This window comes from Martes martes, assembly GCF_963455335.1.
Source record: "Martes martes genome assembly, chromosome: 9".
Classification (NCBI taxonomy): Eukaryota; Metazoa; Chordata; class Mammalia; order Carnivora; family Mustelidae; genus Martes; species Martes martes.
This window is the reverse complement of record NC_137896.1, coordinates 30,768,557-30,787,839: the sequence shown is the minus strand read 5'-3', so window position 1 is coordinate 30,787,839 and position 19,283 is coordinate 30,768,557. Positions and strand designations below refer to the sequence as shown.

Genomic DNA, 19,283 nt, shown 5'->3' with positions numbered 1-19,283 from the left:
CAGGAACACTGAAAACTAGAAATAGAGCAACATCTATTTTTAGTTTTACAAACTAAAATTTTATGCTCAAACTATCAATCCAGAGGTAAGGGTAGAATTTGCCTAATGAACTGTTCTCAGGAAGCTACTAGAAGATGGGTTCTACCAAAAGGAGGCAGTGAAACAAGAAAAAGACATAAAAGTTAGGAAATGAGACAGAAAATGAGAAGTCCCAAAGTGAGAGCTTATGTAGTTCAGACCGGAAAACACTAGAGAGAGCCAGGAGAAAGGTCCCCAAGAAATTAAAATACACTATTTGATTTGTTTGCATGTTTTTTTTTAAAGATTTTATTTATTTATTTGACAGAGATCACAAGTAGGCAGAGAGGCAGGCAGAGAGAGAGGAGGAAGCAGGCTCCCTGCTGAGCAGGGAGCGCAATGTGGGGCTTGATCCCAGGACCCCAGGATCATGACCTGAGCCGAAGGCAAAGGCTTTAACCCACTGAGCCACCCAGGCACCTCTTGTTTGCATGTTCTAAGAGGAGACATAGACTTGCAGTGGAGCCTCTGGGCCAAATTAGTGGTAGATACAGAGAAAGCTAAGTGGTTGAATAACTAATTATTAACTCTAAGGAAAACAAAAAGTCCGGTACAAGAAAGGAAATGAGTAATATTCAATAGTCATAATAATGTTGAGGCTAAATACATATTTAACATAAGATCACAACATATAACTAAATTGGAACGAAATGGGAAATTTTGTGTGTGTGTGCATGCAGAAGGGTTTAGAAGAGCATTTTCACTTTCTGCGTAGTAAGTTAATGAGGCTGCTTGGTTTTTTAATATAAGACTTGTACAGCTGCTGACTTAAAACAGGTACATATTTAGCTTTGGTAATAGAACATAGTATCATTTAAACTTTTTTCAGTAGCTAAGATGTTCAGTATGTCAATATAATATTTCTAATTTTTTTTGGAATTGAAAGTTGGTTTCAATTTATTTCTGAAAGATATTCAGTATTGGTATGTCAGAACTATTTAAACTTTAAGATGTAACTTTGCAAATACTTACCCAGATGGAACATTTAATATTAAAAAAAAAACTATCAAATATTTCTAAGAATAAAAGAGGTCAAAAATAAAACTACATATCACTTAAAAATATAAACAATTTATTTTTAATCTTTCAGAAAAGCTATAAAAAATAAGCAGCTGACTTTGTCACTTTTTAAATTAACACTCTTTTCCTATTACTTTTAGGAGGTCATTTTCTAGAGAACAGTATTTTTTTTTTTTTTAACATATTCTTTATTACTGAGATGGTTTTAAACTGCTAAGAGTCCCAGGAGGTGCTGGTTTGGTAGTCCTTTTACATAGTTTGAAGCTGGTAAACCTTTGGGCCTTTTTTTAAGAGGTAACCTTGGTCATTTAGTGATCCAATAAAATTTTCAAAATCAGCAACCTGGAATAAAATATCAAAAAACAGCCCATTAAGTAATATGCAAAAATATGATTTATAAAATGACTCTCTCAAACAGAAATATACAAATCTCAAGTTTCTAGGGCAAATAAATTTATTTGTATTTCCTCATAGACAAAATTGCTTACATATGAGCTTTCAATTCTATTATGAGATTCTATCCTAGTTGATTAGCTGAGCCAATAAAAAATAAAAACTCCAGGATCCAGAGTATTTTTAAGATTTTATTTATTTATTTGAGAGAGACAGCACAAGCTGGGGAGAGGTAGAGGGAGAAGCAGGCTGCCTGCTGAGTAGGGAGCCCGATACAAGACTCGATCCCAGCACCCTGGGATCATGACCTGAGCCAAAGGCAGAGGCTTAGCTGACTGAGCCACCCAGGAGCCCCCAGAGTATTTTTTATTTTTGTTTTAGATTAGCTTCAAAACAAAAACTAGACTAGTTTCAATTCTGAAATCAAGTGGGCAATTTTCCGTATAAACTTCTGTGTGCTTACATCCATTTTCACTTTAACTTTGAAGTATGTAGACCAGGTGGAATCATGTCTATTTAACAAATGAGGAAACTGAGATTCAAAGATGTTAAGATGACTTGCCCACATGGGACTGTCAGAGAAATATGCAAAGTGAGTCTTGCCATGTTTCTCCCAATTGTCAAGATACTGAAAAAAAGGTAAGTATGTGTTTTAGATAACTTTTTAAAAAAGCTCTGAGCAGCTCATTTCATAGCTTAAAGAAAATAAGCTTATATTTTCAAATCCTCCAAAAAATCCTATTCCATTCTTTTCATCCAAATATTATTTTTTTCAATCTTCACTTTATTTTTTAAATTTTAATTCCAGTAATAGTTAATAGTGTTATATTCATTTCAGGTGTACAGTAGAGTGATTCAGCAATTCCACATATTATTTAGTCCTCCTCATAATACATGTACTTTTTAAAAAAAGATTATTTTTTTCTAAAGATTTACTTATTTATTTGAGAGAGAGAATGCACCTGTAATTGAGCACATACGGGAGTGGGAGGAACAGAGGGAAAGGGGGAGACAATCATTTTTTAAAGAAGATTTTATTTATTTATTTGACAGAGAGAGAGACAGTGAGAGAGGGAATACAAACAGGGGGAAGTGGGAGAGGGAGAAAGGGGCTTCCGGCAGAGCAGGGAGCCCAATGTGGGACTCAATCCCAGAACTCTGGGATCATGACTTAAGCTGAAGGCAGACGCTTAACAACTGAGCCACCCAGGTGCCATGGGAGACAGAATCTTAAGCAGAATTCCTGCTGAGTGCAGAGCCAAACTTGGAGCTCAGTCTGAACACCCTGAGTTCATGGCCTGAGCAAAATCAAGAGTCAGATGCTTAACTGACTGAGCCACCCAGGCGCTCCTAAAGATCTTTATTTTTAAGTTATCTCTACACCCAAGTGTGGTGCTTGAACTTGCAACCCTGAGATCAAGAGTTGCATCCCCCACTGACTGAGCCAGCCAGGTATCCCTGGTAAAGTGTACTTTTAATCCCCTTCACCTATTTTACCCATCCCTCCCCCAACCTCCTCTCTGGTAACCATCTGTTCTTTATAGTTAAGAGTCTGTTTTTGGTTTGTCTTTCCTTCTCTTTTTTTGTTTGTTTCTTAAATTCCACATATGAGTGAAATCATATGGTATTTGTCTTTCTCTGCCTTATTTCACTTAGCATTATACTGTCCAGCTCCATTCATGTTGCACATGGCAAGATGTCATTTTTTTTTAAATGGCTGAGTAATATTCCAGTGTGTCTGTGTGTGTATACACATACTGTGTCTTCTTTATCCATTCACCTATAGATGGACACTTAGGTTGCTTCCATAATTTGGCTACTGTAAATAATGCTGTGATAAATATAGGGGTGCATATATCACTTTCAATTAGTGTTTTTGTATTCTTTGGATAAGTGCACAGTAGTGTGATTGTTGGATCATAGCATAATTCTATTTTTAATTTTTTGAGGAAATTTTGTACTGTTTTCCATAGTCGTCCAAACCTTTTAAAATTTAAAAGTTCTATACTTACTAAAGACCTCATGAGATTGTCATAAGAAAGATTTATTAAGGGGCACCTGGGTGGCTCAGGTCATGATCCCAGCGTCCTGGGATCGAGCCCCGCATCGGGCTCTCTGCTCAGCAGGAAGCCTGCTTCCTCCTCTCTCTCTCTCTGTCTGCCTCTCTGCCTACTTGTGATCTCTGTCAAATAAATAAATAAAATCTTTAAAAGAAAAAAAAAAGATTTATTAAGCATTTGGTTTATCATACCTGAATGTTTAGTTCTTTGGCAATCTGCCGAAGTTGTTGAAATTGAAATAAATTATTGTAAGTTCTTTCAGCAATGTTGTTGAGAGCAGAAATAAATCTTTTTGCTGTTGACCTGTTGCTCATTCCAGAACCGTGCTGGGATCGCTCAAAATCTAGGTTCCCAAATTCATCAGAATAAGTTCCTAGCATGCTTAATGAGAGGAGAGAAAAACAAAGTTACCCAATGTGGCATGGCTACAAAAATTTTTGTCTCAGGTTGTAAGAAGAAAAATGTGTACATAACCATGAGGCTCATGTAGCAAAAATTTAAACATGTACTGACTGAATGGCCACCATGAAATTCACTATGGTTTGAACCATGTGGAGATAAAGACATTTTTGGACATAGTTACCACTTTTAAGAAACTTGTACATTTGAGAAGAGAAAAATTTAAGAATACAAAGTTGATAAACTGTGATATAAATACCTGGAACATTCTTTTTGATTCACGAAAAAAAGAAATTCTAAACATACTAAATTTAGGCTCTAGAGGATAAAGATATGTTCCCAGTTCCTAGTGAAGCATCTGACAAATGAAAGATGTTTAAAAATACCATGGGAGTGAACTAGAAGGGTTCTGCAGACTTGCAGTCATGACAGAAATGAAAGGATCCACCAGTTCTCTGCTTCCTCTTATTTTCACAGTATCATCAAAGAAAGACATATGTACTTTATAGTAGATTTTAGCCAGAAGTCTGAAAACACCAGAGATACAATTAGCCATCATCCATAATCCAGCTCTGTCGCTGATTCCCTGCCTGTACAATGGAACAGATCATGGCTTACAGACAAAAATGTTATTTAAATCCGGAATTGGTTAATTAAATACAAATTGGTCACCTGCTAAGGCAGTAGACTTATAGTGGTGAATAAAACAGATGTAATTCCTGCCCTTAAGGAGCTTTTAGCAATGAGTTTACAGGGTTTCTAAAAATATAGCTTCATTTTGTTCCCTGAACAAAAGAGCCCACATGAAAGAGAAAGCTGTACAAATAGGAATGACTCACCCAAATAAGATTGTAATAAATAATAAATGTAATTTTATTAATGTAAATAAATGTAATGAACTGATAAAATCTGTGTTCTGAGGTGACCGACCAATCCAGCAAAGGAATCCCAGTCCCGGCCCCAGGGACATTCCAGGTCTTCCCCAGCCCCACTGGCCACAGCCACAAGAGTGGCACAGATACGGAAGTGGAAGTGTATAAAATACCCCTTTGTTTGTGCTTGGGGTTAAAACCATGAGAGATTACTCTCCTCTGAGCTTGCCGATGTAAAATAAACTTCTGATCCTCCAAGGTCTCTGAGTGCCACGTGATTTTTTTGGCCAGGACCCAGTCTGTGTTCCGTAACATTTGGTTCCCTCAATGGGAAACCCAACTGCGCTGGCCCATGGTTGCCACCAGTTTGGGGGCAATGGTGTGGCAGTGACGGAACAAGGGGTTGTGATGGAAAAAACACACCCTGCCTAATCTTTGGCAGTCTCCCACTTGGTCACCTTGGACCGGCCCGACTCTGCTGTTCCTGCCAGACTCAAAAGAGACTTGTCAGGTGAGGACCTGGTCCTGACCTTGGATTCCAGTAAGGCCTGGGGCCCCAGGACCTTGTCAGGCCCTCCTGTCAGGGTGGAAAGGGAAACCGATCACTTCCCAATTTCTAAAAGGAATTCCACATATCAGGGCCTCCAGGGGGGTGTGAATGCATGAGTGAATGTGCAGTTTGACTTGGCTTGTCAAGTGGACTGATGCTGTGGCTCCACGGTCTTGAGACGACCAAGTCTGAGTGGGCCCCAACCTGTTTCCGTGGTGACCTCACAGGGTCTATGGCAAGCCTTTAGGGGCACCAGTCTGGGATTTATATGGACTTGCCATGGCTTAGAGGCACACAAGTCTCCTCCGTGAGGACGGGCGGGCAGGCATCTGATCGGTCTGTCCTCTGGAGGGGCACCCACCCTTTGTCTGTCTCTGCGCCATTGCACATGGGAACATCACTATGGGATCAAGGCAGAGTAAACCTATAGTCCTAGACTGTATGATCAAAATTTCAGGAAGGGGTTTTCAGAAGACTATGGAATTAAGATGCATCCCGGCAAATTGAGAATGTGAGTTAGAATGGCCCACCTTTAATGTCGGATAGCCTTAAAAATGGACACTGGATGTTCCAACAGTTCGTCAGGTGTAGCTAATTGTAACAGGAAAGCCAAAACACCCTGACCAACTTCTGTACATTGACTTCTGGCTAGGAATTGCCCAGACCCTCCTCCATGGGTGTGACTCTCTTGCAAGAGGTAGGTACAGGCTAGGGTCTTAATCACCTCATCCAAGTGGCCCAAAAAGACCGACAGAAGCCACAGCCTCCACAGATCCTAGCTGGAGACCCCAAGAATAAACTGATCTTGCCCCCTCCATATGCACTCCCAAGGCCATCTACACCTGGCCCCCCACAGTTCCAGACACTACACCGCCCATCAGTCTACCTGGCGCCCCAGGCCCAGAGGATTCACTTTCCCCGGGACCAACAGCCAGGATGCACCCCATGCCGGGCCAAGTGCCCTCCAAATGCCGGAACAAGAGAAGCAAGAACCCGAGAGGCAAAATAAACACAGGACAGTCCAACATGGCCATTCCATGACGTATTATCAACCTTTTTCCACCACCAACACCCTCACCGACACATAGGCCTACCTGTTCATTCTGGAAAAGGGTTTTCAGAGTGGCCCTTTTGGCAGGTCTCTAAGGCAGAGAGGTCCCAACCAATGAAAGGGGGGAAACCCAGAACCCCCTTGGCCAGGGATCAATGTGCCTACTGTAAAGAAAAAGGGCATTACAAAAAAACGTATTTCCCAACTGGGGTAAGGCTCAAAAGCCCAGTCGCTACAAGAAAGAACCCTGAGAAGGGGAACTTCATAGGCCTTGCAGAAATAGACTTAGACTGAGGGGGACCGGATTCTCTTCTCCTTGGCCCCCATGAGCCCACGGTCAAAATAAAAGTGGGGGCCCAACCAGGGACTTTTATGGTTGATACTGGGGCCAAGCACTCTGTGTTACCTCCCCAATGGTCCTCTCAGCAAAAGGACTGCGACCATCCTTGGGGCTACCAGGACATAGGAAATACAACAGCCCTTTTGCCAGACTCATTAGTGTCAACTCAGGGGCCACAAGGTCGGACAGAAATTCCTTTATCTACCTAACTGCCCCATCCCCCTCCTGGGCTGAGATATACTCTCCAGGCTTGGGGTTCAAATAACCTTTGAGCCCACTGGGCACACCAGCCTCCAATTGAACCCAGGGCAAAAGGAGATAAGGTCTCTGGTACTAGCAATTACCACACCAAGGGGAAAAAAAAGAAAAAAACAGAGGCTGTTCTGCACCCAGTCCCAGCTGAATGGCCCGCCGGGAGTTGAGGCTCACCTTCCCTTCAGTATGGGCTGAAGAAAACTCACCTGGACTAGCCCAGAACTGGGCCCTATCATTGTTGAACTGATCCCGGGAGCCCAACCCAAGGCAAAGGCAATACCCTCTTCCAGCAGAAGCTAAGATTGGCATTCAAGAAGATCTGGCCGGACTTAAAAAAGCAGATACCCTAATCAAATGCCAGTTGGCCTGGAATACCCCACTCCTGCCAGCTAAGAAGCCAGGAGGGGGATATGGACCAGTCCAAGACCTGTGGGCCATCAATGAGGTAGCTGTCTCCCTGCACCCAGTGGTCCCAAATCCATGCACCCTCCTCCAGTATGTGGATGACCTCCTCCTCGCCAGTGACACACAAGAAGACTGCACAAAAGGCACAAAGGCCCTCCACAGCTCCTGTCAAACTGGGGATACCGAATCTCATGGAAGAAGGCACAAATCTGCCAAGAACAGGTCCAGTCTCTCAGTTTCCTCCTCACCAAAGGGAAGAGAGAACTAGGGCCAGAGAAAAAGAAAGTCATCATCTCCTTGCCATAGCCCTAGAAAAAAAGGGGGGCCTACAAGAATTCCTGGGGGCTGTAGGAGTCTGCCGCATCTGGATTCCTGGGTTCTCAGCAATAAGACAACCCCTCTATGATCTCTCAGGGGGACCTTATCGAGAACCCCCTGCCTGGACTGAGGAAGCAAAGGCTGCCTTCACAGAGATAAAGGCTTCCCTGGGGTGGGCTCCAGCCCTGGGCCTACCAAATAAGAAAAACCCTTCAATCTCTTTATACACAAAAAAGAGCTCGGGGTACCCACCTAGACTGTTGGGCCCTGGCAAAGGCCAGTTGCATATCTGTCAAAGCAACTGGACTCTGTGGCAGCAGGATGGCCACCATGCCTCAGGGTGCAAGCAGTCACAGTCCTACTCATTAAGGAGGCAGACAAGCTCACCCCAGGGTAAGAACTTAATGTCAAGGTCCCTCATACAGTTGCGACCCTCATGAACACACAGAGGCACCGCTTCCTTTCCAACTCTCGGCTAACACAATACCAAACGCTCCTCTGTGAGAATCCAAAACAGTAAGGACATTAAACCCAGCAACCTTTCTCCCCATGGAAGAAGGGGAACCAGACCATAACTGCTCCAAAGTAACTGATGAAGTCTACGCAGGCTGTCCAGGCTTACAGGATCAGGTCATAAAAAATCCAGAGCTCGTGCTGTTCAGTGATGGCAGCAGTTACCTACAAGAGGGTGCCCAGAAAGCAGATTATGCAGTGACCACAAGCACTGAAGTCCTAGAGGCTAAGACATTACCAGCTGCACAGTCAGCACAACAGGCGGAACTATATGCCTTAGTCCGAGCCCTCACCCTCAATGAAGGCAAGTGTGTCAATATCCACACTGCCTCTTGGTTCATCTTTGCTACTGTGCATATACAGGGGACCATCTACAAGGAGAGGGGCCTTCTAAATGCCACAGAAAAAGCTATTAAAAACAAAGAAGAGATACTAAAACTCCTCGAAGCCATCTGGCTTCCAAGAGAAGTAGCAATCCTGCACTGTAAGGGACACCTGAAAGGAGACAACCCCATAGCATGGGGAAATCACCTGGCAGATGAGGCTGCCAAGACCACAGCCAGTAAGGACATGGCTGAGGGGGTCACTCAGACTAAAAAGAGTTGGTGGATGATGCCAGATGGGCATGTCTTCATCTCAACAGCAACAGGAAGGCATCTAGTCAAAAAATACCACAAACTCACCCACCTGGAAAAAACTGCATTAGAGGCTCTCCAAAAAGTACTACTACATCAGCCAGCAGCCAGCACTATGCCGAGCAGCCAGTAAGCAATGCATAACATGTGCTAAAAATAATGCTCGACCTGCACCGCGGCCCCTGCCAGGTGTCTGGGGATGGAAGTAACCCCTTTCAAAGATCTAGAAATAGACTTCACAAACATGCAGCCAAGCAGAGGATTCAAATATCTCCTAGTAAAAGTATACATATTCTCTGGAAGGGTCAAAATCTTCCGGATCAGGACAGAGTGAAGCCGGGAAGTAGCCAAAGTCCTCTTGTGGGAGATCGAGCCCCAGTTCAGCCTGCCATTAACAATCCATAGTGACAGTGGGCCCACATTGTAGCAGACACTGTACAGGTCTTAACCAAGTCTCTCAGCATCACCCGGAGACTCCACACTGCCTACCAGCCCCAAAGCTCAGGGAAAACAGAAAATGAATCACACCCTCAAGGGAACCTTAGCAAAGTTTTGTCAGGAGACTAGCCTTCCATGGCCAAATCTGCTACCCCCTCTTCTACATGCTTGCTGTACACCTGGGACTCTACATTACCCCCCTTTCAAATTAGCATATGGATGGCCTCCCCCATGCCTGGGGAGCCTTCCAGGAAACTTACATCAAACTGGAGATTAAAACACACACACACACACACACACAACCTTCAGGCCCTGGGGCCACCTTAAATAAATTACAAAGGTACACCATTGAGAGGGCCCCAATCTCCTTAGGGTCCCAGGTACACTCCTTCCAGGCAGTCTAGATCAAAGATTAAAAAAAGGACCCCCCTCAAACCACAGTGGACAGGGTCTCACACTGTTGTTCTAACCACCCTTACTACCCTTAAGGTTTCTGGTATCACCCTGTGGGTCCAACACTCCAGAATGAAAAAAAGCCCATCACTTGGATGAAGAGCCACACCAGTGGAAAGTCCAGTCAAACCCTACAGATCTGCTCTGGCTTCATCTCCAGCGAGACCCCACCAAATAATAGACATCTGCTTGCCGTGGTCCCTAGCTCTCATCAGCACGATATTCCTCATCCTAGGGGTTGGACTCTATACTGTTGCCCCTTCTGACTGGACTTTCCCCCAGAGACTTGCCATTATTGTTGTTTACTAAGTAACCCTAGGGTGTTTTACTGCCCTTACTTGTCCACAGGTTTTATCTGCTGTCAGGCTAGCTACAATGGCTCCCTCTAACTAAGGTTGTGGACCCACAACTGCTGTCTACTCCTAAGCACATTTCACTACGGTTTTCCTGACCCCAGTCCGTCCTGTTCTTCTGCTATGTGGTGTGCTGTTCCTCCTCACTGCCTTTAGCTTGCCCGACCTGGCATTGGCGGGGGCGGGGGGACCTCTCAACTCTCACATTACCATTATTAGCAAATGGTTCCCTTGGTTCACCACCCCTATCGGCCCCCTCCTAATGCTCCTCCTCACAGTAGCATTTGGTCCTTGTATTTTTAATGCCCTTACCAGGTTTATCACTGCTCACATTGCCAAGATCAGACTCCAGCTGCTCCTTACTATTGCCCCATAGATGATAAAAATGATGCCCTCTAAACCAGGTGTTTAAAAGGGCATCAAAGAGGGGAATGATAAAGAAAATAAATCTGTGTTCTAAGGTGGCCCACCAATCCAGCAAGGGAATCCAAGTCCCGGCCCCAGGGCCATTCCAGGTTTTCCTCTAGCCCCACCTAGCCCCACAGGCCATAGCCGTAAGAGTGGCACAGATATATCGAAGTAAAAGTGTATAAACTACCCCCTTTGTTTGTGCTCAGGGCTCAGACCTTGCGAGATTACTCTCCTCTGAGCCCGCCAGCATAAAATAAACCTCTGACCTCTGTGATCCTTCAAGATCTCCAAATGCTGCTTGTTTTTTTTGTCCAGGATCCAGTCCCCATTCCATAACAGAACAAGAGCTTATTTCTCATAAGATACTTTTCAAAAATGCTTTATGCTATTATGTTAATTATTAACTTATAATGTTCACCTTAATTATATTTAACCACCATATCCTATCCCAGTTAGCCCAACAATCCTCTGATTTAGGGACTATTCTTATTCCCATTTTACAGATGAAAAAGGAAAGTCTAGTAAGGTAAGTGATTTGCCAAAGCTTACAGAGCCAATGAGTGGCATATGTAGGATCTGAATCTGAGCTATATGGATTCAGGTGTGAAGATTTATAAATATCTGAGCCACTTTCCTGAAAGAGAAAAAACTCAATTTTCTTTCATCTTTCAAGATGGCTCTATTCTCCCGTACTTCCTAGTATATTTAAAAAAAAAGACTGATTTATTTGAGAGAGAGAGTGAGAAACAGCATGAGGGAGGAGACTGTCAGAGAGAGAAGGAGGCTGCCCATTGAGGCAAGAGCCCAATGCCAGACTCAATCCCGGGACCCTGGGATCATGACCTGAGCCAAAGGCAGTCTCTTAACCAACTGAGCCACCCAAGTGTCCCTTTCCTGGGATATTTTTAATTTTAAAGAAAACTTATGTAAACTTTTGCCCAGAAACATTTAGTTTTTATAGCTATGTGCTTTGATAACTATGATGAACTGTATCACAGTTTAGATTTTTCTTATTTTGGCTACTGCTTCCAAGTTAAAATGTAATTTTACAGGTTCAAAAACACCTTAAGGGTTGGGGCGCCTGGGTGGCTCAGTGGGTTAAGGCCTCTGCCTTTGGCTCGGGTCATGATCCCAGGGTCCTGGGATCGAGCCCCGCATCGGGCTCTCTGCTCAGCAGGGAGCCTGCTTCCCTTCCTCTCTCTCTCTCTGCCTACTTGTGATCTCTGTCAAATAAATAAATAAAATCTTTAAAAAAAAAAAAAAAAAAAAAACACCTTAAGGGCAAACATTCAAAAAACTCAAGAGAAAGAAACTCTGAAATGAAGAGTTAATGAATGAAAAATGATTACTATGGTTAACTTTACTATCAATGCAGTATATTTACTGAGGGCATACTGTGTGGTAGGTATGATTCTGGATCCTGGAAGTACACTGGTAAATACAACAGATAAAGTCCCTGCTCTTACAGAGTATAGACTAAGGTCAGAAAGCATGGAAAGTTTAATTCGCAATCTACTCTCAATGTGTTTAACTGAGTCTTGAGATATACTATGGAAATAACAGCAGGTAATTCCAATCACTAGGAATCCGCCTATTCTCATTATCTGAAAATTTTTATGAAAGCCAGTAAAGCACATTCAATTCACAGAAACAACCTGGTAATGTCACGTAGGTACTGTTTATAGTTAAAAACGAGGTAACTTTTTTTGAAGCATAGAAGTAAACTGACAGCCTAAAGCTAATTCAGAGTTACCAGCAAGGCAGTTTTGAGAAGTAGCAACAAATATAAAGTTCTACAGAAAATGCTACAGAGCTCCTCTTGGATGGAAAAGTACATGTAACATCTGTCCAAGATGAGGATTCAGACATGCAGAACCAATTACAAATTAGCAATATACCATTTTTATCGAAAAGGTTGAAAGGGTAATTTAAGTGTAATGCTCAGATATGAGAACAAATCAGACCAGTGGACTTATTGTAGAGAAATACCAGATGGCTGCTTGAGGCAATGTCTGGGGTCTGAGGCCTATGGAAACTAAATAAGGGTGAAGCTTCAAAAACAGAATGTTACAGGTAAAAGAGGGTGACAAGGTAGTTTGATCCCTGATTTGCTTGATAGCCAAAAGTCTATGAAGTAGAAGCACATGACACTGTTCCGCAGTCAGGCCAGAAGGCCCGAAGGGTGAGAGATCATTAAATGGAAAAGGAAATGTTAGCTCCACCCACACAGATGGAGAGTTGAAGAGCAAGATGTTCGGAAAGAATGTAAACAAAGAGGCAACTTTTTGTCATTAAACAAGAAGTCCCTACTGCTTGTCCTTGTTTTTAACTGGGAAAAAAGTTTAGAATACAGATTTTCTGTAAGTTTGGTTAGATTCACTGACTTAGTTTTCTAGTGAAAAAAAAAAGGATCTCTGTTAGGGCAATCTCTAGGTTTCTTACTGGTCTGGTCTACCAGAAGTCAGGCAGACAACCAGTATTTGTGGGCACTCTTCTATGTCATATGCTAGTACACTGAACCTCTGGCAGCATGTGGTATGAGACAGTCTTGTAATTCCTAGACTACCTGGTTGCTTAATGGCAACTGGAGAGTCTCCAACACAATGAAGTCAACTGGAGAGGGAATGAAGCCCAGCTTGGTAAAAATTTCATCTACAAGACCCCTGAAAACCAGTACTGAATCATGTAAAAGAGAAAATGGACAGTCCAGGCACTGTGTAATACTAAACCAATGCATCAGACAAAAGATAATATGTTAGGAATTGGTTGAAAGGGTTAGTAGTCATTAAGTGCTGATGATTTTACCTATTATGACGTTGCTTTTGAGCATTCTCAAAATACATATTCTTGAATTTATTTTAGAACTATGTGAATGTATTACCCATTCAAAAAAACACATTTTTAATATAAAGATTTACACAGATATTTTAAACCAAGAAAGTATAGTTTGTTCAGAGAATCAAATGGGCTACATAAAAATAATTTTGCTTTGCCTAAATAAATATATAATTTGAGATGAAAAGATGGTATTTCATTTAAAACAGCAGCTAATCTTACCTATATTTCATAACTTCAACTATATCCTCAGCATCTTCTTTGGTTGCTTCCTCTCTTAATTCCAACCTTGCTCGTGCCTTTGAAAGAAAACAAGCATTTTTACATAACAAAAGTATATTTACACTGAGCAGATAGTATATCAAAGCTTATTTCATTTATTCATTTTACACAAAAACTGATTTGGGGGGACTAAAATATGAAAAGTCAGAATAAAATTATCTGAAAACTTGAGTATGAAAACAATCACTCGTTTAAAATCTGGATGAAAATCTATTTGTATCTACTAACATATATCTTTCTAAGTGTTCATTTCAGAAAAACTGATTATGAAATACATTTGGTTTTTCCTTGCCTTTTACTTTCAGGAAATCATGCCTAACCAATTTGTTAAAACAACACAGAAGGATAATCTGATTTTAAATGCAAAAAGCCCAAACTCCAGCTAATTTTAACTGCCAGAGTCTCTGAGCATTCCGAACCTGTCAGTAAATGTTACTGCTGTTAGAAAAATAGGTACTATCCTTATGGACCTGTCATGTATCAAATCAAATACTGACACATTCCATGTTTCCATATATTCAACTTAGAATCTCAGAATCCTTAATTAACCTAACAACTTGTCATACTCCAAGAGTCTAAAATGTCAATAAAAGGGGGAAAAAAGAAAAACTTGCATGGTAGGTGCTGGTCCCATGCCAAGAAAGAAGTGGCTATACTTTGATTGGTTATGAAAAAGATATGACCAAACATTTTTTTTAAAATGGTGGTGTGGAAGTTTTGTTGCCTTTTTTTTTTTTTTTTAAGATTTTATTTATTTATTTGACTGAGAGACAGCGAGAAAGGGAACATAAGCAGGGGGAGAGGGAGCGGGAGAAGCAGGCTTCTTGCTGAGCAGCGAGCCCGACGCGGGGCTCAATCCCAGGACACCGGGATCATGACCTGGACCAAATGTAGACACTTAATGACTGAGCCGCCCAGGCGCCCCTGGCCAAACATTTTTAAAAACTTTTATACATCCATTTCTAATGTCTTTTAGTTCGAAGAAAAATTGAGTTAATTATATGCAGGAAATTGAGAGAAATCACATCACTTCTTCCCCTCATTTTTTTTTCTCCCCCTCATTTTTAAGTTAAAAAAAAAAAAAGTCATGAACTTAAAATAAACCTCTGTTAGACGAATCAGAGATTCCAGCTGCCTAGTGGTGATGGGTGAGCTATTTAACCGCTGGCTCTGTTTCCGAAGCTCAAGGTAAAAATCCTGAAGAATCTGAGCAGCTTCTGTGGATAGCCTTGGATAGACATACTGCCGAGCATAACCAATGTACTTTCTCAATAGCTGGTGGGGAATTAGATCTATTGTTTCTCCAGGAGCTACCTAAAGCATGATAAAAAGGCCCAACATTACAAGGATAGCAAATAAAATCTTTCTGTTAAAATAACTTGTTTAGATACATAAAAAAATTCTAAAAGACTTTCCAAATAAGACAAACACTGTAGTTCTAGCTCTGAGTCTAGCTGGCTTAGATTATTTCAATTGAAGTTTACATGAACCCTACTATTGCAATATAAAAGGTTTCAGTATGAAAGCAACATACCACTGCTCTACAATAAGCAACATACCAAACACTGACATTCAAACACAACCAACCTGAATGATTAAGAAACAGAAGCTTACCTTTAATCTTTCTGATAATGGCTTATCAGACACCACTTCAAGTACAGAAGTGTTTGAATCCTGACTATTTATGCGAGCTACGGTGGCACTGCTAACAGTTCTCTGCTTTCCAGCCCTTATTGAAATCACATGTTCAGAGAGTAAGTGATCATGATCCTCATTTGGGGTATCTAACAGGATAAAGACCAAATCAAATCGGGACAGCAGGGCGCTCCCCATTCTAAGAGGTAAAAAGAAAGAAGAAACGGATTAGAATCAAAACAAATAGAAAATGGTTTACTCACTTGTTTTCTATTCAAGTTCCATGTCAATAGAACTTTTAAAAAATGAAGTTTAGGTTGAAGAAACAAGCAATAGCTTTTGGATTCGATAACACGCACCAACTCTGGAGAGACACCAGGCCACACACCCTTCAACATGTAAACAAGCCATATATGTACCTACCTTTCGTAAGTTGAGGATAAGGCCCCTTCTCAATCTGTTTTTTTAAAAAATTAATATTTATTCATTTGTGTGTCTGTCTGAGAGAGGGAAAGCCCAAGCTACAGGTAGAGGGGGAAGCAGGCTCCCTGCTGAGCAAGGAGGCCAATGTGGGGCCCAATCCCAGGACTCTAGGATCATGACCTGAGCTGATGGCTCAGGTACCACCCAGGTATCCCATGATCTTTTTTCCATATTACTACCTAATGGTAAGCTTCACAATGACTTTGAATTCTAAGATACATGGTATATGATTCACCAGAGGTTTTCTAGTTGGGTGGTTTTAATCTTTTGCACGTTTCCTCTCACCAAAAGAGTCTCTCAATGCATCCATGATCACTTAGAAAAAAAGCCCACTTTTTCCTAAACTGGGTGCCACCTCAATTTCAGCTCAGGTCATGATCTCAGGCTGTGAGATCAAGCCCCTCATCAGGCTCCATGGGCATGGAACCTGCTTAATATTCTCTCTCTCCCTCTCTCCTCCCCTCACTTAAAAAAAAAAAACCAAGCCATTATAATCATTATAATAAAAATGCTGTGTTCTGCCTAGTCATCTTGTCATCTTCCCTGATCCCACCAATCAGATAATCCTTCTATTTGAGACAAGAAAACTAAAATCCAGAGTGATTAAAGAATTGGCCAAGGCCCCAAAGCAGGTGTGGATACCTCTAAAAACCAGAATCCAAGTCCTTGTTCAATAGGATCTTTTTGATTTTTCCAATATAGCACTTTTTCATTTTACTAAGAAAAACCAATAGATGGACTTCTTGGGTGGTGGTGGTATAGCTTCTCCAAGTATAACTGTACATTTTGCTATGTATCATTTCTATAGTAAAGGTATATATTATCATCAAACATTAGGCATTAGGAAATCTGTTTTTTTTTTCCTCTAGAATTTAAGTTTTTTCCAATTTTTTTTTATTTTTTCCCTTTTTTAAATTAACATAGAATATATTATTTGTTTCAGGGGTACAAGTCTATGATTCATCAATCTTACACAACACAGTGCTCACCACAACACATACCCTCCCCAGTGTCTATCATCACGCCACCCCATCCCCTAACCCCCTCCCCTCCAGCAGCCCTCAGTTTGTTTCCTGAGATTTGTTTGTTTCCTGAGATTAAGAGTCTCTTATGGTTTGTCTGCTCTCTGGTTTCATCTTCATTTTTTCCTCTCCTCCCCTCTGCCTTGTTTCTCAAATTCCACATATCAGTGAGATCATATGATAGTTGTCTTTCTCTGACTGACTTATTTCACTTAGCAATAATACCTCTAGTTCTATCCACGTCGTTGCAAATGGTAAGATTTCATTTTTGATGGCTGCATAATATTCCACTGTGTGAAGCTATACCACATCTTCTTTATACATTATCTGTCAAAGCTTCCAGTTTTTCACATGAGGCATCCTTTTGTCCTTTTTCTCACTCCTGCATCATTTCAATCTATTTCCCCCTTCCTATACTTTTTGTCCAATGTACACAGAAGAAATTAGAGGAGAAAGCATATACAAATGTTGTTTTTGGAAGTGGGATCACACCCCATTTATAAGAATATAATGTGCTTTTTTTTTTTTTTTAAGATTTTATTTATTTGAGAGACACAGAGAGTATGCATGCACAAACAGAGGGTGCCCAGAGGGAGAGGGAGAAGCAGGCTCTCTGCTGAGCAGGGAGCCTGACACAGGGCTCGATCCCAGGACCCTGAGATCATGACCTGAGCTGAAGACATGCTTAAATGACTAAGTCCCCCAGGCGCCCCTGTAATGTGCTCTTTTAACAGTAAAGCACAGAACTATCAGCACATACAAAGCTACTTCCGTTTCTGTAATTGTTACTTTCCACCATACAGCCTTGCCATAGTTTAACCACTTCCTTATCAAAGGGCATTTTAAGTTGTTTCTGATTTTTGGTTGTGATAATGCCATCATACCCCACCTCTAAATATATCTCTGTACACTTGCATGACTACTTCTGTGGGTATGATTCCTAAAAGTAGAACTGGCTAAAACAAAGTGAATGTACTTTTAAAATACTGATAAACGGGGCACCTAGGTGGCTCATTTGGTTAAGCGTCCAACTCTTGATTTTTGGCTCAGGTCATGATCTCAGGGTTGTGAAATCAAGCCCTGAGGCTCTGCATTGGGCATGGAGCCTGCTTGAGCTCTCTCTCCTCCTCCCTCTGCACCCCCCACCACTTGCTCATGCTTGCTCTCTCAAGAGAAATAGTGATAAACCTGCCAGTTGTCCTTTCGTATGCTAACTTGAATATGTGAGGACCCGTTTCTCCAATCCTTTGTCAATGATTATAAATATTTGAAATCTGTGACAATCTAAGAGCTATCAATCGTACTTCATTGTTTTAATTTGGGTGCTCAAACATGTTTTTGTACATTTACTGGAGGGTTTCATTTCTGCGAACTATTATGTCTTCCATTATCTTTTTCTTATTGATTTATAAGGATTCACTATATTAAAGGTATAAATATCTGAAGAGACTTACTTTAAATTCTCAGAAACTGTCCGGGCTTTATTGTAGTGTCCTCCAACTGGATTTGCAGCAGCAACGATGGATGTTCTTGCAGGGAGGCTACAAACCATGCCAGCCTTAGCAAGACTAATACTTTGCTGTTCCATAGCTTCTAACAAGGCTTGATGTTGATTCCCCATCTTATCAAATTCATCTATCCCACAAATACCTATAATCACAGTAAAATAATACAGACAAAAGCTTTCTTTGGTCAAGCTCCAAATCTTACAGGATGGAAACTGTTTCATAATAAAGAATTATTTGTAATTGTTTCCAGCAGTTAAAATTATGAACTGTCAGGGGTGCCTGGGTGGCTCAGTCGTTAAGCGTCTGCCTTCAGCTCATGTCATGATCCCAGGGTCCCAAGATCCAGCCCCACATGGGCTCCCTGCTCCGTGGGAAGCCTGCTTCTCCCACTCCCACTCCCCCTGCTTGTGTTCCCTCTCTGGCTGTTTCTCTCTGTCAAATAAATAAATAAATAAGTAAAATCTTTAAAAAAAAAATTATGAATTTGAGAATTTGTGCCTGTTTTACAGCAAACAAAACACTCCTTTTAACTAACTTTTATTCAGTATTTTCTCATTCAGCATTTTCCACAGGCAAGTGTTGTGAGGGCTATAAAAATGAAGATATGAGAGTGACCCTCAAAAAGCTCAAAGACTTACATTCAAACAGGTGAGATAAGATACAGTCATATAAAAAGATAGTATTATTTCAACAACTGCAAGACACGGGCATAATTATGTAAGATCAGTTTTCTGGGTAAGGAGAGGACATTTGAGCAAAAACTTCAAGGTGGAAAGGGACCAGGCCTTGCAGACCTATCTGGGGTAAAGAAAGCATGAATACAAAGGCCTAAAGCAGGAATGTGATGTGCCTGGAGTGCTGGTTGTGTTCCAGGCATAGCCAGAAGACTATGTAGCTGGAGAATAAGAAGGGAGTAGTAGATGATGAGGCAAAAGAGGTGATTTGAAGGCCAGAATGTGAATAGCCCTGGACCA

At 41.5% G+C, this 19,283-nt stretch overlaps 1 protein-coding gene across 1 annotated transcript in view; it reads right to left on the bottom strand.

Moving 5' to 3' along the window:
• Nucleotides 1-1,130: 1,130 nt before the first annotated feature.
• MCM8 (minichromosome maintenance 8 homologous recombination repair factor) overlaps nucleotides 1,131-19,283 on the bottom strand; it is a 46,639-nt gene continuing 28,486 nt past the window's right edge. The window contains exons 14-19 of the mRNA XM_080813180.1: nucleotides 18,256-18,451; nucleotides 15,276-15,495; nucleotides 14,766-14,975; nucleotides 13,602-13,678; nucleotides 3,743-3,932; nucleotides 1,131-1,440 (exon numbers count right to left, since the gene is read on the bottom strand). Of these exons, the coding sequence (XP_080669306.1) occupies nucleotides 1,348-1,440; nucleotides 3,743-3,932; nucleotides 13,602-13,678; nucleotides 14,766-14,975; nucleotides 15,276-15,495; nucleotides 18,256-18,451 (986 nt within the window). The 3' untranslated portion in view covers nucleotides 1,131-1,347. The remainder of the gene's footprint in view (nucleotides 1,441-3,742; nucleotides 3,933-13,601; nucleotides 13,679-14,765; nucleotides 14,976-15,275; nucleotides 15,496-18,255; nucleotides 18,452-19,283) is intronic.